The sequence below is a fragment of the Juglans regia genome, chromosome 8 (assembly GCF_001411555.2).
Source record: "Juglans regia cultivar Chandler chromosome 8, Walnut 2.0, whole genome shotgun sequence".
In the NCBI taxonomy this organism is placed as follows: Eukaryota; Viridiplantae; Streptophyta; class Magnoliopsida; order Fagales; family Juglandaceae; genus Juglans; species Juglans regia.
The window spans coordinates 8253752-8270773 of NC_049908.1; the positions used below are offsets into that span (position 1 = coordinate 8253752).

At 37.2% G+C, this 17022-nt stretch overlaps 1 protein-coding gene across 1 annotated transcript; it reads right to left on the reverse strand.

The window, feature by feature from the left end:
- Positions 1-1521: 1521 nt before the first annotated feature.
- LOC109022232 (protein CUP-SHAPED COTYLEDON 3-like) lies at positions 1522-4288 on the reverse strand. The gene is made up of 3 exons (XM_019005075.2): positions 3779-4288; positions 2825-3099; positions 1522-2428 (listed from the first exon to the last, which is right to left on the reverse strand). The coding sequence occupies exons 1-3, from the start codon at positions 3978-3980 to the stop codon at positions 1745-1747; spliced, it is 1161 nt and encodes a 386-aa protein (XP_018860620.1). The 5' UTR covers positions 3981-4288; the 3' UTR covers positions 1522-1744.
- Positions 4289-17022: the final 12734 nt, after the last annotated feature.

Here is a 17022-nt window from a genome sequence, read left to right on the forward strand (position 1 = left end):
TATTCTGATTCATACACGCCATAGGAAGGTTGTGCAATTGGATCCAAAAGAGTTCAGTATGAAACTCAATTAGAACTGGTTGTGTGATGCCATCAAATAGCTTTAATGCAAATAAACTTGAATCAAATAACCATGGTCTACCTTCCATAATCCGATCTTTATCCTTATCGTTCGCAAAAGTAACTACAAAAGTATTCAATTGAATTTTCTTAAAAACAAAGATTTCTTCACCTTCCATAGCTTCATCATGGTAGATCTCAGCACCTCACTACCTATGTGTCTCTCCATGCAGACCTTACCAATCAGACTCCTAGACTCCCTATCTCACAGGCTAGTTCCCACATCAATCTGTACTTCTATCCCAGATTTCTCATCGTCATTTAAGATGGGTCTTAAATTCTGCCATGCCTCTCCCAACTCGTCCATATCCTGAATCGAGGACCTTGTTCTCTGAACGGTGGTGGAAGGATCTTTAAGATGGTTGTTGGGAGAGATCAGCTTCAGAAGGGGAGAGAGAGTGTCTGAGTGTGTGTTAGTACTTAGTACTTGGTGACGAAGTTAATGCATGCCACAATTAGCACCAAAATTAGGTACCTTCACCAGATTTCGGTCACAAAACGTGAAGGTTGCATATATAATATTAAATGTTGTAGGAATTATATGATGGCTTTCTCTAAAATGATCCTGTCTTTCTTGTTTATTCATGCATCTAACTAATATCAACATGGGTTATTGCATGTACCTCGCATTCAGTATTTTTAATGTTTGCGTGAACAATAACAAGACTTTTACTGTTACCCTTGCTCATTTATTATGTATGCATGCCAGATGCTGTACTCAGTATCCTCACCAGAGGGGGCCTCTCATGTGATGGGTGTACATCATGATTCTCTACTCTTACATATGGAGTCTAGATGCTGGGATTCTAAGCATCTGTGATAGGGCACATGCCATGTCTTTTAGAACCATATGTGGGCCTCACAACGCCTGAGATCTGCGTTTATGCGAGGATTGAGACTTGTCTTCCGGAACAGAACCTTTTCTTTTTCTTCTCTCTTGATTTCAAAAAGAGGACGATCGATGCTCCGGAACATTGAGAGTCTGTTCGTTGAGAGTCTCACTATCAATAGCAATAAGTGATGGATCCCCACTGTACCCATAAGTTCACATTGACAATGCCATGCAATATAAAAGAAGTAATGATTCTAATACAATCCTTGTGAACATTCTGACACTTGTCTCCCTAAACAGAACCTACAAAGGACCCTTGGGCATAGCATGCTGTCGAGGGGACCCCAAACCCAAACCCAATCCCAATCCCAATCCCATCGGCAATAGTAAATAAAGGTGACGTCAAAGATATAAAAACACCTCCAATCCCATCCATCATGGCATCACATCAAACAGAAACCTGCCCACTCCTCTACACTCCAAGATCGATATACAATGACTAGGCTTCGAATATCCAACCTATAAAGAGGACAAATGAAGAGAAATCCACGAGGAATTGATTTTATACGATAACAAATAGCACTCCTAAATCTGCAGAAAATGTCCAATAATACATTTGATTGCATGGATAGACTATGGACATGGCTGTCTACACTTAAAGAAACACTACATACATCATAGACTCTATAGGATACCATATGTATATATAAACTAATAATATAAGGTTAAACAAGAAGAATTTAAGCACTCGACGAAGCCCAAGATTTTCCAAGCATCCTGACTGATATCTCAGCTAAAAGCCAGCCCTGTTGAAGGCAATTGAAGTGGACGTATCAGTAATAGTAGCATCTGCTGCGGGTGCAGAAGCAAATGCAGAGAACCCCAACAAGCCACAATCAATCTCAGATAGCAAGGAATTTTGATATTGATTTGTACTCGGGTGAACCCTATCCATCCATTGCAAGTTAGCATTGGCTGGTAGCTGGAAGTGGGAAAAGTTTGCCTCTGTCTTGCACTGTTTCTGAATAGCGATATGTTCCTTAAAAGAACTGCCATCTTGATGTGAGAGCAAGGATTTGAAGAGCATCGAGGGTAATGGTAATGGTGATGGGTTGTTGTTGGTGTTTGTGCTTTTGTTTGTTGCGACGGTGGTGCCGGTGACTGTAGTGGGATTGGCCGCAAAAGAAGGTTGGAACCCATTATTTCTTGGGAATAGGTGGGATTGGGAAACAACTGGATGTATTAGGCTTTTGATCAGGTCGTTTTCTTGGCTATTAATGAGAAGAGGGTTTTGGATACCCTGCATTATTGGGGTCTGAAATTGACATTCTAATAACGTTGTTGGGGTTTCTAGCAATGGAGGCAAGCATGTCCTGTTGGGGGATGAAAGAGCTTCCAAAAGATAACTTTGTCCTTGAAGAAATGGATTTTTCTTCTCTCCCATTTTGTGAAAAATCCTGCAAATCACCCATTCCTCCTGCAAAACAAGCATGTTCACAATCTGTTTGATAATTTCGAAGACCCAAATAATGTTTGATTCAACATTAAATTAGATTGAAAATGTCTAATGAAGCAGCATAGAATAAAAGTAAATTAGATTGAAAGGTACAATATAGCATGAGAAGTGCTAGCTGTTGACACCCAAATAGAGCATGTTAAATCAAGGCAGTCACGTCAGAATCTACCCCCCACGGGTTAATAATCCAAGTGAACATGGTGGTTGTAGTAGGGCATGCACACTGATACGAGTTTAAACATATAAAAACAAAAAGTCAACCCAAAAAGTTACAAAAGAGAGGACGCATTTGCAGGGTAATTGCTTGATTCTCACGGCGCACGTGTGTGAAAAATGGTGGGTAGGGGTCCCTGTTACCTTACACGTGTGGCGGTAGGAGAAGTCACCGTCGAGGCGGTACTCGTGCATGACCCACTTGGTTTTCTCGCCACGTGGGGCTCTGCCCTTGTAGAAAACAAGGGTCTTCTTCATCCCAAGAAGAGCTCCACTGGACGCACTGTAAACTTCCCTGTCTTTGCCTGTGGCTTTCCAGTACCCGGCTCCGGTTGCTCTGTTTGTTCTTAACCCGGTTGGGTACTTCCTGTCCCTCAAGCTGAAGAAATACCACTCTCTCTCCCCCATTTTTGCCACATCTAAACAGTAACAGCCAACAGAAACAAGTTAATTACTGGGAAGACCAGCAAAAGCATTAACTTTCCCTCTCCTTATCTCTCTCTCTCTCTATCCCTTTTTCTCTTCCTCAATGCACATTTATTCATGATTAATATAAGTGTGTATGTCAGAAGGTGAAGGGCTTTTGCAGGTGGTGATAGATTTTCTGGCAAAAAATCTATGGTGGGAGAAGGCTTTAATTAAACGGTATGTGTGTACGAAATATATACTGATAGAAGTATTGTTTGTAACTCGAGAAATCCTTGTGTTGGTTCACGACAAATTAGTGCAGATTTTAGGGTTATAATTGGGTTGTGAAGCTTTAGCTCATTCTATTCATTTGATTAATCTTACCTACATGATGTCACCCAGAATGAGAAAACAATTATTCAATGAACAAGAATGGATCGAGAAGTATATGTAGTATCTTCTGAAAAAAAGAGGCAGAGAGAGAGAGAGAGAGCTCTAGTGCTAATAATCCAGGATCACACCAAGCAAGAAATATACAAGAGATTAATGCCTGTCATTTCTGTATCTCTACCTAGATAAAAGGAAAGAGAATATTCTCACGTATATATCGGCCAGTCGAAACAACATTTTTCCATGATATGAGATGGTGCAATTAATTTATAAGCATATATATTGATATATTATATATACCTGGAAGCTCCCAAGGTTCACATCTGTTAAGGTCAACCTCTGCAATCTCCACACCACGAAAGCTGCCATTAAACACCTTCGAAGCAAGATAAAAGGTGATAAGTTCTTCGTCAGTTGGGTGGAACCTAAACCCCGGTGGCAAACCTCGCTCGTTCATGTCTTCCCCAGCGAGCTCACGCAGAACCTCTTCCATTGTCAACATATCCACACCGACCAAATTCTCTCCCCCTCAGAGAGTTATGTTTGCGTGTGTTTTGGAGGTGAGAAGAACAGCGATTATTTTATGAAAGAGGCGAAGGGAAACACTCTAAAGACGTAAATTATATAGAGAGAAGCACTGAGTCTGAAACCGAAAGAGATCAGATAGAGAGAGGGAGAGAAGGGAAGCTAACACAGGGAGAGGAACAGATTTTGTATTCGTAAAGGCTGGCTATTGAGGCCCTAGAGAGGCTCACCTGAAAGGCTACCCAAATAGGGAAAAAATGGTCAGGAAATCTTATAAGACGGGAGATTTTGGAGTCTGTACGTGTGTGCCTGTGTGTGTGTGGCTGCAAGGGTGTAGACTGTAGTAAATGCAAACTTGGTTGCAGAGATTTATGCGTGCGTATGTTAGCATATATATATATATATATATGTTTAGAGGTATAGGGTCAGTTCAGAAAGATAACACGAGGGTAGCCTTCTGAAGAGTGAGATCATCTTCCACCGAATCCTTTCTTTTATGAGATCTGATAAAAATATAATATAATTACTGCAAAATATATTAGAATACTAAAACATCATCAGAAGTTCATGGTTCATGAATGCAGTACTCAAAATATGACAATATTTCGTCTTTGCTCTGCAGAAAAAGGTGGCATTATTGCGTTAGAATCACTGTTAAGCTTTGCACTCATTTTGGTTCTTTTGCTTGGCCTCGAGTGCTGCTCTCCCATCACACTTTTCAAAACCTTCATCAAAGTTATTCATAGTTTCGGTAATTTCTAAGAGAATTAACACTGCAATTTTACCCACTTTCCTGCATAACTTGTGGACTTGCACAACTGATCTGTACATGATCATTAATTTCAGAAACAAAAATAGTAGTAGCTTGCTACAGCTTGGTGCCACCATCTTCTATTTCACCTATACCAGATTAATGGTCCTAGAATTAATTAATCAGGTGTCCAGAATTTTTTATTGCATTTATCATTAATATGGAAGAGGATTTAGATGAACTAATATATAGAGAAATACATGTAATATTTAATGTTATCAAGAATTCATATTGCTTGAAATTCTTATACTAACACTAGTATCAACTATGGTACGCACTATAAAAAATGGACTTTTGTGATTAATTTATTGCAACTAAAAGACTATTTGTAACCAATTTTAGTTATAAATAATCATTTCGCTGAAATAAATTCGTCGTAAATAAGCAATTTTCTTATAATAGGTATGACCCAAATTATATATATCATGTCTATATTATCATATATTATCAAATAATGAGTAGGACTAGGGCTGAAACGTCAGTCCGGACCGGATCGGAGCAAATGTTTGAACCGAGACTGAGAACAGTCAGTCGTGGTCCATGAGATAGAAGACTGAAAGTTTTCAGTCCGGTCCCGGGGTGGAGTTTTTCCATCTCAGACCGGACTGGCCGAATAGTAAAATAAAGAAATATTTTATATATATTATTTATACAATAATTGTATAATTAATCATGTAATTTTCATCCAACTTATCACTATTTATAATATATAATTTTAAATATGTAAATTGTAATTACAAATTAATATTAATATAATTAACTAATGTATGATATGAATATTAATTAACTAAACTATCACCAATTCATCATTTACTAATTACTAATATCTACATCTATGATCTAATTAAAGTTCTAATTTATTAAATAAATTCTTATAAAATACCTAATACAATTATTTATTAATCATATACAAAATGTAAAAGCTAAAAAGTTTAATATATTGACATTTATCATAATATACATTGACATACTCAAAGTTAGTAACCAATTACCAATTAACATCATCTATATAATTACAATTAATTATTTTTTAATGAGTTAGTTACATAATTTATATTAATAATTCATTTAATTTTAATTTAATAATTTAAAAAAAATATTAATTAATTTTAAAAAATAAAAAATAATTAGACCAGACCGAACGAACTAACTATCGGTCTAATCTGATCCTTATAGATATTCATTCTGGTTTAGTTTAGAAAAAATGATGAATAAAAAATATCACCCTTCAAACTAGACCCGACCAACCGATTTACTTCCATAAATAGGACGGTCATTAACTAAGTGATATGTTGAAGAGGGTGGTGAACGGGGCAGATTTTCTTTCTTTCTTATTGTTTATTTTATATGGTAAAATTCTAGATCCCTCAATTAATATCTTCACATTCTCTCGCATTTAAAGCTATATTAATTCAGGAGATTCTGTGCTAAATGAGATATAATATGATTTTGTTTTTTTTAAAAAATATTTTAATCAAAATTACATAAAAATAAATTTATAAAATATAATAACTTGATATTATATTTTAGATTATAAAATTAATTTTATCTTAAAATAAATTTAACGAAATATATAAAGTCACATTAATTTATAAATTTATTTATATATAATTTTTTTGTGAATTTTAGCACTTATCATTCTTATATATTATGCATTATATACTATACTTTTAATAAAAAATAAAATTAATTTTAATTTTTTTTAAATTAATTATATTTATTTACTTATAATTTATATATTATATATTTAATTTGAGAAAAATATTAAAAAGAATATGATGTGAGACGTATGATAGGAAATTATCAATAAAATTTTTATTTAAAATTTTTTTCCCCTCAGTGAAAGTGTGGAGTACTGTGGTGTTCATCGATTTATGCGCATGTAATCAAAGATTGCACGTGTAGAATGATCAGGTAATAAAAGGTTGGGAACTTTTTCTTTTTACTAAAAAATAGTGTAGATCTTAGTGACTCTCCGAAGTAAAAGATAACAACAGCAAGGATGATCTACTGCTACTCTATTTATTTATATAATATTATATATTATGCCTACTTGCCTACATCTGACATTTTTATTCACATATATTATTTTTTGCCCTACCCTGGGATTTATAGGAACCTAGCTAGCACTTTGTTTTTCAAAAATAAAAAATAAAAAAATAAAAAAACGTTCTGCATATATTACGTGTCATACTGATGCATGTGTTTAGCCAACCATGCGAGATTAGTACACCATGGGGCAATTCTTCTTTTAACATTATAATAAAAACGAATATTTATGATAAATTATTTATAAAAAAAATAAATTTATTTTAATAAAAAATAATTAATCACAAATAAATAATTTTTTTATAGTATAATTTTATAACAAGAGACTAACGCAGCATCTAATGGAAACTTTTTTGAAATTTAATTATCAATTTTGCAAAATTTAAAAACCTAGGCTTATTATATGTGTAAAATTATGAAAATCGATATATTAATTTCTCAATTAACCTAATTTCTAAGATAAGAGTTAGTAAATTATCATGTAGAATTAATTTTCAGAAATACAAATGCTAGAGATTTCAATCAACAATTAAAGTATATAGATTTTCTATTCATTTAGTAAATGGGCTTTATGATTTATGTAAGAGCACTTTATAAAATCAAGGTATGTATATAAATTAAAGGAAATACTCTAGCCACAAAGGGATTATACAAAAGTAATCCAACAAATTGATGTAGCTTAATATGGTTCGTCAAATTATGAAGTTACTTTTATTGTAAAGTAGATATAACGGAACAGATGAAACCACGTTAGTTTATAAAATCGTTTTTGTATAATTATTTTGTGAATATAGCACTACTCATAAATTAATACACCTCAAATATGTGAACGAATATGATTGACCACCTGTATTATTTTAGACTTTTAGTCCTAAGTATGAATTACCTAGACCAAGTACTATAGATTAACACAAGTACCCTAATTAATTAGTTGTTGCAGTAATTGAACAAGGCCAAGGGAATCAACTTTTGTACATACCTAATCGATCCCTTCCTGCAACAGTAGTACTCTGAGAGTGAGAGCAGCTAGGGCAAAACAAAGCCTGAGGTAGCCAGCTAGCTAGCTAGCTGGAGAATGAGGCAAGACCACCGACTAGATCCAGGGTATTGGACAAAGAGAAATTATTGTTGTATGTCTTCAACATGCACTTGATATTTATGGAGTAGTTGCTTATTATACGTACGTAGTAGTACTTAAGCAAGCAAGCAAGCTCATCCCAGGCCTCAGGCCACCAGCTTCATTCATTCATTCATGGTATACGTACGCCTTTGGTAAATAATTAGAATGCATGAGGGTGGATGCTTGAAAAAAGGGGAATTATATATATATAATGCATGCACACGTGAGAGGGCTGCAGTTTCTTTTGGGTGAGAGGGACAGAACAACTGGTACGAACTGGCATGGGTGCATGCAGGCTGCTAATTGGGATCTATTACGAGGCTAGAGCTCTGGAATAACTTAGGTTGGGACCACACTTATTTTTGCTTTGTCGTTTCAAAGATTTAGTCCTCATTTTCTTTATTGGATTGTACTGATCATGAGGTGCAAGATTCATATCCATCAGATCTAAGTTGTCATAATATCTTCATGTTCAGCTCCATTTCTGTTTTTTTTTTTTTTTTTGTTTTTAATCAGTTAATGACTTATATTGCATGGGTGAAGTTCACGTGATTTGATTAAAAATAATAATGATGCTTTCTAATATATATTAATGTATATGTATCACCCCTCAATTCATTGATGTGATAGATCATATACTACTTGGATTTTAAAAAAAATTATGAGAAATGATATTTATAATTTTAGAGTGTGTAAGTCTCACACACTTCATTTAAAAAAAGTAGATAAATATGAGACCTACATGAAAAAATTAATTTTTTAATATTGAGTCACACTCTTTTTTAAAGAGAGTGCGCGAAACTTTCACACTCTAGGACTATAATTAGCACCACTCAAAGAATATTATGCATCAGTTACTATTCACTCTCAGATCTCACATCTATAGTTTTTTTTTTCATATAATGTGAGGACGTTTTTCATAGATTGTGAAGTGTCTGATAGTGAATAATGACTAATAAGAAGAATTTTTCTTAAAAAAAATTTAAGAGTCAAGCTATTCAACAGTTCACATCTCAAGATTTGAGGCAGCTATGTTGCATTAATTACAAGTATTATACTAGTGGTTCCAAGAATATTTCAAATCATTTAAGGATAATAATAAAATAATTTATGAATAATAATAAATAATTTATTAATAGTAATGTACTGTGTGTAAATAGTGATGAATTAGTTTGAAAATAGATGTATTTTCAAACACAATCTCAATTTCTATATTATTGACTTGTCATGATTTGATTTACAAGAAATATTTAAAAACATATCTACTCATGCAAATCAAAGCTTATCATATTATATTAAGCGTGAAATTTGTATCCTCCACACCAACATGCAAATAGAATAACTCTCAAACTCGTCTCAAACTAATCTTATAATCCTTATTAATTTTTTTCCTTTCTTTCTTTAAAAAAAAAAAAAAAGGGTTTGAAAGATAAGTATGGCAATATGAACTTGTTTGCCAATTATAATAACAATAATAATAATAAAAGTTTAACGTTCGTACAGTAGCATCTTTCAATTGGGAACTCAAGTGTACGGACAACAAACTCATAACAATAATGGCGACTAACTTTGGGTCCCAACATAGCAAAGTTGAAATGGTTAATTTAGACAGTACGTGTGTACATGCATGCATGCGCCCTCATCTCCTCACAGAACTTGGTGGCTAATGGGGACGATCGAAAATGACGTATCATTCGGGAGTTAATTAATTTGTTCGATCGTCTCTTCTAAAAAGAAGTGCAATTATTATAGCTATTACTTTCTTCCTCAAGAAACTAATCCATTTTCTTCCATTTAACTTAATTCTCTTTCTCTCTCTCTCTCTCTCTCTCAACACACACACACACACACAGATGTCAATGGCGGATTCATTGAAATTTGTTTGGTGTAATGCAGTAGTACTATCACGATGCTGGGGATCGATCATTAATTTTCCATCGTGAGTTATATACACGCCTGACGATTTGGCATCCATGGATCCATAAACTCGATGATCAGCTCTTAAATGTGAATTTGGAATATCCAGACACAACGTAACAACAAAAACCTACGAGAGCCTCGAGGAAAAAAAGTAGCATATATGCATTTGTGATTTTTGATGATAAATTGATATATACAGTATAGTACGCGGTACGTTGATAGAGACTAGCTAGTAAACATTTTGGTACGTAACTATAACTACTGGCCGCTTGGTTTAAAGAAGTTTGCAGATTTGAGCTATGATCAAGAGTTCCAAAAAAACATATATGGGGCTGAAACTAAAAGCCTAGTTGCCCCACAAGAGACCATTCTCCCTGGGAATTTACCTGCACATGTGTTGTGGATTTGCCCAAATCAGTGAATTGAAGAAAGAAAGGTATTGTCACTCATGCATGATGTCAGACGTCCATGTCGACCCGTGTGCCAATTACCTAACCTATAATATATATTTCCTCTATTTTACATGAAATGCAATAAAATATCATTAGAATTAACAAAAAGAGAAACCCTACTCGATCCCTTAAATTAGCTAGAACTGATCATCACCATCTCATCTTTTTTGTTTCCCTATGAAAAAAGGAAGTACCAAATCGTGTCAGGAAATTTGAGTAGTTTAATGTATGAGCAAGAGATGCTAACAATTGACGGTGACAAAGCCCTAAAGTAATGGGTAGCTGCAATGGGTGCCGGGATTCCTCCTGGATTATGCGTTTGATTTCATTAATGTCTCAGTGGCTGAATTCACAAAGGTAGGAAGATGAATACTCTTGGGTTGGTGGAGGTTGGTTTTGTTAGTGGGTCAGTCCGAGTTGATGAGCCAACTCGGACTGACCCAAACAAAGATCTTTGTTTGTCATCATTAGTTTCATAACAACTATCCCTTGCCTGATGGATGAAGGAAATCGTGAGATGAGAAAGTTACTTAACTACCCCTTACCAGCTCTAAAGATCGATTAATCTGGCCTTTACCAGTTCCCAGCATGCAACAAAATGCCAGTAAATTACTAATAGTACTTCTTCCGTCCGATCCTAGCTAGTTTTAATTAGTGATAATCTTATTACCTTTATATGGGCTACGGGCCCAATCTTGCATTGAGGGATTCATACTATTTTTGATTATCCGATCCTAGCTATCAGGTTCAAAACTATTCCCACAACTCTTCTACCAATTGTTACGTTACGTGCCCAATTAATAGAATGCGCGCGTAATAATATATATAAATATATATATATACCACTATAAAAAAAAATTATTTATTTACTGTTAGTTATTTTCTAAAATAATTATTTACTGTCAAAATGAGTTTATTCTCGTCATAAATAACTATTTTCGTCGTAAATAACTAATTATTAATACTCATTTTTCTTGTAGTGTATATATATCATGTAGTGGGATAAGTTGCATGGTGTAATTGGAAAAACTATGAATCTAGCTCCTTTGTAGAACGCTTTACTAAGGGGTCCTAAACTTGCTCCCAATTAACGAACGAAGTTTGCTAGGAAAATTGATTCAATACCTAGAGAGGATGTTCGAACCGATTAGCCCTTAAGATGGACTTGGGCCCACATTGTTACCGAGGAGCTTGGCCTAGTACAAAAGAAACTAGCCCATGGCCAATAATGACTGGATAAGCTAATACCGACGGGATAACTATCCAGCTAATGGTAAAAGATAAATGAGGTTATTATTCGAATTTGCTAAGAGATGAATCATCATTTCTAAATTTGAATTTGAATAAAAGATAACCACTATCCGTGAGGGAACAAAGATAGATCACGGCACTCTATATAAAGGAAAAACACAGGTAAGTAAAGGGATAGAATGATTGTTGTTATTGTTATTATCCTCAAGTTACTGACTTAGGCATCGGAGGTATTCCCTCAGCCCCCCGTGCTCTCTACACTTTGGTTGCAGGTGATCATGAGGTGACGGCGGTGAAACACGTCCAAAACAGTTGGCGTTGTCTGTGGGATTGTTTAAATCTCACACTTTACGTGCTTTTCACATGCCCATCACTATTCGGTCTCAGACAATTAGAGATCAGGGAGAAAATTCACAAAACATAGAGGAGAAGATCGCGAAAATGGAGGAAATGATAAAGAAGCTTACCGCGGAGATGAATTCCTTACGTAAGGAAAATGAGACTCTTAAGTCACGAAATGGGTCGTCAAGCGAGGATGCGACACCCAGTCAGGCTGACAGGGTAAAGATGGAGGCAAATAGTGTGGGAAAAGGTCATCAAGAGAACGAGGAAGCAAAGAAATTACACCACGATGTACGTAGCTTGTTGGACAAATATGAGGAGATAGCCAAGAAGATACGAACGTCTTCTTCAATAGATCAATTGCTGTCGAGCACAAATTTACTTTTTTTCTACGGAAGTCTTGGTGATGCCCTTGCCCGCGAAATTTAAAGTCCCGACAATGGACCTATACGATGGCTCGAAAGATCCTGTGGAGTACCTTGAGACTTTCAAAACTCATATGACGCTTCACGGATTCCCGGGAGAAATTGCTTGTAGAACTTTCTCTTTAACTCTAAAGGGATAGGCGAGAGGATGGTTTGGTGCACTGCAACCAAACTCCATAGAGAGTTTCGAAGAGCTGGACCGATAGTTCTTGACCCAATTCATGGCAAGTAGAAAATGCAGGAGACCCGCCTCCTACTTATTGACTGTCAAACAAAGGGAGGATGAAAGCTTGAAAGCGTATTTAACACGCTTCAATAAATAAAAGATGACGACCGACGACAAAGACGAGAAAATCATGCTAGCAACACTATTGGGAGATGTTTGTCCAATGAGACCTTTTATGACCAAGTTGGCCCGAAAAATCCCTTCTACCTTATGAGAGTTCATGGATAAAGTTGATGACTTTGTTAATTCTAAAGACGCCTTGACCACCCAACCAGAAAGAAGGAGGACAGAAGAAAGACCGAGACAGAGGACAAAGGGAGAAAAGAGACCAGCAAGAGTCAAGGCAAGATGATAATGTAAGAAGGCATAGTGGTGGTTATGTACACTATTAAGAATAAACGAAAGGAAGAATGAGCACAAGAAGAGAATAAGTAAGAGCCACGGGCGACGAGAATCACCGAAAAGGGAGAGGAGGTTAAATGAACCTAGGGATCGAAGAGCGAGAGCAGATGAAAACCAAAGAAACCAACCTCAGGGCGAGATACACACTATCGCCACCGGATATGCAGGAGGTGGCCCGACTTACTCAGAGAGAAAGACCTATGCAAGGTGGGCAAGATATGAAGAAATCTATAACGTAGAGAGGCCCATCAAACAGCCCCGAGTACAAGGATCCCCTACGATATCTTTTGACGAGGAATATTGTCGAGAGGTTGTGTACCCCCATGATGATGCTTTGGTGGTAACAATGTTTGTGGCAAATTTTACCACCAGGAGAATACTAATTGACAATGGAAGTTCGGCGAATATCTTGTTATGTGATGCTTTCAGCAAAATGGGGATTGGCGAAGAGCAGTTGAAACCAACACCAACTACACTAAAAGGGTTCATTGGAGATGTGGTGAAACCAATGGGGTCTATTACATTACCAATATCTGTAGGCACAAACCCTTACGTCGCCACTGTGATGACTAAGTTTTTAGTAGTGAGAACTTGATAGACATATAATGCGATCATTGGGCGGCCCACATTGAATGCATTAAAGGCCATTACCTCGACCTATCATCTAAAAATGAAGTTCCCAACAGGCGAGGTACACGGACCAAGAGGAATAGGTGAAGTACGTGTGAGCAGGTCTTGACCAAAGAATGTTATGTGCAGGAGCTCAGATAAGGGCAAAGGGAGGTCAGTATGGTGGATTCTGAAAAGCATTCAATCCTTCCGCTGGGACCACAGGTAATGGCGACAGAGTTAGAGATTATGGATGAAGATACCCTGAAGCATGGTGAGGCAGATGAACCTCTAGAGCTGGTCACCCTTGAGCAAAACCATCTCGAAAGCCATGTGAAGATCGGGACAAAATTGGCGTAAGAAGAAAGATAGCAACTAATAGATTTCCTTCTAGATCATAAAGATGTATTCGCATGGAGTCATAAGGATATACCTGGAATAGGCGAGGAAGTCATCAAACATGTGCTAAACGTAGACCCAAAGGTACGCCCAGTAAAACAAAAGAAGAGAACTTTAGTACCCATAAGTACGAAGCAATCGCAGAGGAGGTGGATCGCTCATTAGCAGCTGGGTTCATCAAAGAAGCACGTTATCCAGAGTGGTTGTCTAACGTGGTGTTAGTAAAAAAATCCAAAGGGAAATGGCGAGTGTGTGTGGAGTTTACTGACCTCAACAAGTCTTGCCTGAAAGACAACTTCCCATTACCAATGATAGATATGATAGTAGACGTAATAGCAAGGCATAAAATGTTAAGTTTTATGGATGCTTACTCAGAATACAATCAAATAATAATAAAGAAGGCTGATCAGGAGAAAACCGTCTTTATAACTGATCAGTGACTATATTGCTATAAAGTGATGCCTTTTAGCTTGAAGAACGCTGGGGCAACCTTCCAGAGGTTGGTATACAAAATGTTTAAAAACTAGATTGGGAGAAGCATGGAGGTTTACGTCGATGATCTACTAGTAAAATGTAAGGAGTTTGACCAATACATTGAAGACCTTAGAGAGGCTTTTCAGGTTTTACGTCAATACCAAATGACGCTCAACCCAACAAAATGCGCATTCAGAATACAGTCGGGAAAGTTCCTCAATTTTATGGTGTCAGAGAGAGGAATCGTAGCAAATCTCGAGAAACTCAGAGCAATAATAGAGATGAAATCGCCCACGAACTTGAACGAAGCACAGAAACTAGCGGGCAAGATTGCAGCTCTGAACAGGTTTGTATCTCGATCAATGGATAAATGTCTTCATTTCTTTCAGGTGCTTAAGAAAGCACAAGAGTGGGATGCAAAGTGCGAAGAAGCATTTTCTCAGTTAAAAAAGTATCTAGTTAAGCCACCACTACTTAGTCACACCAAGCCGAGAGAGCCATTTTCATTATATTTAGCAGTAACTCCAGACATAGTATCTGCTGCGCTGGTACGAGAAAAATGAAAGGAGCAAAAGTCGGTGTATTACTTAAGCAAGGCGTTGAGAGGAGTAGAGACCAGGTATCCAAATGTGGACTTGGTCGCCTTCGTTACGGTAGTAGTATCAAGGCGATTATGACCTTATTTTTAAGTACATCCAATAAGGGTAATCACTTCGTCGCCTCTACAAAAGGTGATGCAGAAACCAGACACCTCAGGACGGTTGGTCAATTGGTCAATTGAACTAAGTGAGTATGACATCAACTACAAACGAAAAAGCGTTGTGAAAGGGCATATACTAGCCGATTTTGTAGCAAAGTTTTCCAATTTCAAAGAAGAAGTCCACAAACCACCTGAGAATAATCCATGGCAAGTGTATGTAGATGGGTCAATCTGCCAAGCAGGTGGAGGAGTCGGGGTATACATAATAACAAGTGAGGGGAAAAAATTGTACCACACAATACGATTGGAGCTCAAGGTGACAAACAATGAAGCTGAGTATAGTACTCGTTGGTTTGGCGATCATGAGGGTATTAGGAGGTGAAGAAGTCGAGATGAAAGTTGATTCACAATTGGTAGCCGGGAAAGTCACAAGGGAATATTTTGCGAGGGGATCCAAGCTGATAAAATACCTTCAACAAGTACAAGAACAAAGTAAAGATCTCAAGTACTTTCGAATCAAGAACATACCTCGTGGAGACAATTCCAAAGCTAACTGACTGGCACGCGCGACCTCAACAAAGTAAGAAGAGACATTACCATGGAAGGTTGGGTTACAAGCAATGGCTACACCAATGGAGTCTGCATATTGGGGAGAACACACTAGGATGGGCTAATGGTATAAAAACGTATTTAGAGACAGGTGAACTTCCCTCATCTCGGGAAGAGGCGAGAAAGCTAAGAAACAGGGCGACTGGGTTTACCATCATTGATGGGGTACTCTACAGGCAGGGTTTTCAAACCCATTGTTGCGATGCTTAACAAAGGAAGAAACTGAATACGTGATGAGGGAAGTACATGAGGGATTTGCAGGAGTCACTCAGGAGGACAATCGCACGCCACAAAGATTGTAAGGGCAGGGTACGATTGGCCAAACACACTTAAAGATACGAAGGAGTTTGTGAAAAAATTTGTTCAGTGTCAGATTCATGCACCACTCCCAGGTGCAGCCCCTGAAGAGTTGTAGTCCATAACATCCCATGGCCGTTCGCCCAATGGGGGGTAGACTTGGTAAGCCCTATGCCTCCTAGCAAAGGAGGAGCCAAATTCATCATTGTAGCTCTCAACTACTTTACAAAGTGGGTAGAAGTTTAGGCGATGGCTACAATAACTGCTTTAAGTGTGAAAAAGTTCCTATGGAAGACAGTAATATGCAGGTTCGGGATACCTCAGTGTATCATTTCTGATCACGGAAGACAATTCGACTCCGAACATTATCTTCAATGGTGCGCAGGGCTAGGAATCAAGGTCAAGTACTCTTTCCCAGGTCATCCCCAGGCAAACAGACAAGTGGAAGCAACTAATAAAACCATCATGAGAATACTGAAAAAGAAGATAGACGACAGAAAAGGGCTATGGGCGACGAGCTCCCAGAAATTTTGTGGGCTTATAGAACGATAGCAAAATCCTCAATAGGCCAAACACCTTTCGCCCAAGCCTATGGGAGTGAGGCGATGGCACTATTAGAGGTCGGATTACGAAGCAACAGAAGAATAAATTTTTATCCAGAAACAAACGTGGTAGGGTTAGAAGAAAGTTTGGACCTATTAGAGGAGATAAGGGCAGATGCAGAAGTCAGAGCTGTGGTTTCTAAGAAGAAAGCAAAGCAATACTTCAATAAATGAGTGAAATTCAAAGCAGGCGACTTAGTACTGAAGGAAACCAGTGTGACCTCGGGAGAAGAAGGGAAATTAGGCCCTCGGTGGGAGGGACTTTACGTTGTAGTGGCAAGCCACAGGCCAGGGACTTACCACCTAAAGGATGTTGCAAAACGCCAACTAC

Coding starts and splice junctions, on each gene's coding strand:
- LOC109022232 (XM_019005075.2), bottom strand. CDS start 3,980: ATGTTGACAATGGAAGAGGTTCTGCGTGAGCTCGCTGGGGAAGACATG. Junction 3,100..3,778: donor TGAACCTTGGGAGCTTCCAG/GTATATATAATA, acceptor GTTACTGTTTAG/ATGTGGCAAAAATGGGGGAG. Junction 2,429..2,824: donor CCTACCGCCACACGTGTAAG/GTAACAGGGACC, acceptor CTTGTTTTGCAG/GAGGAATGGGTGATTTGCAG.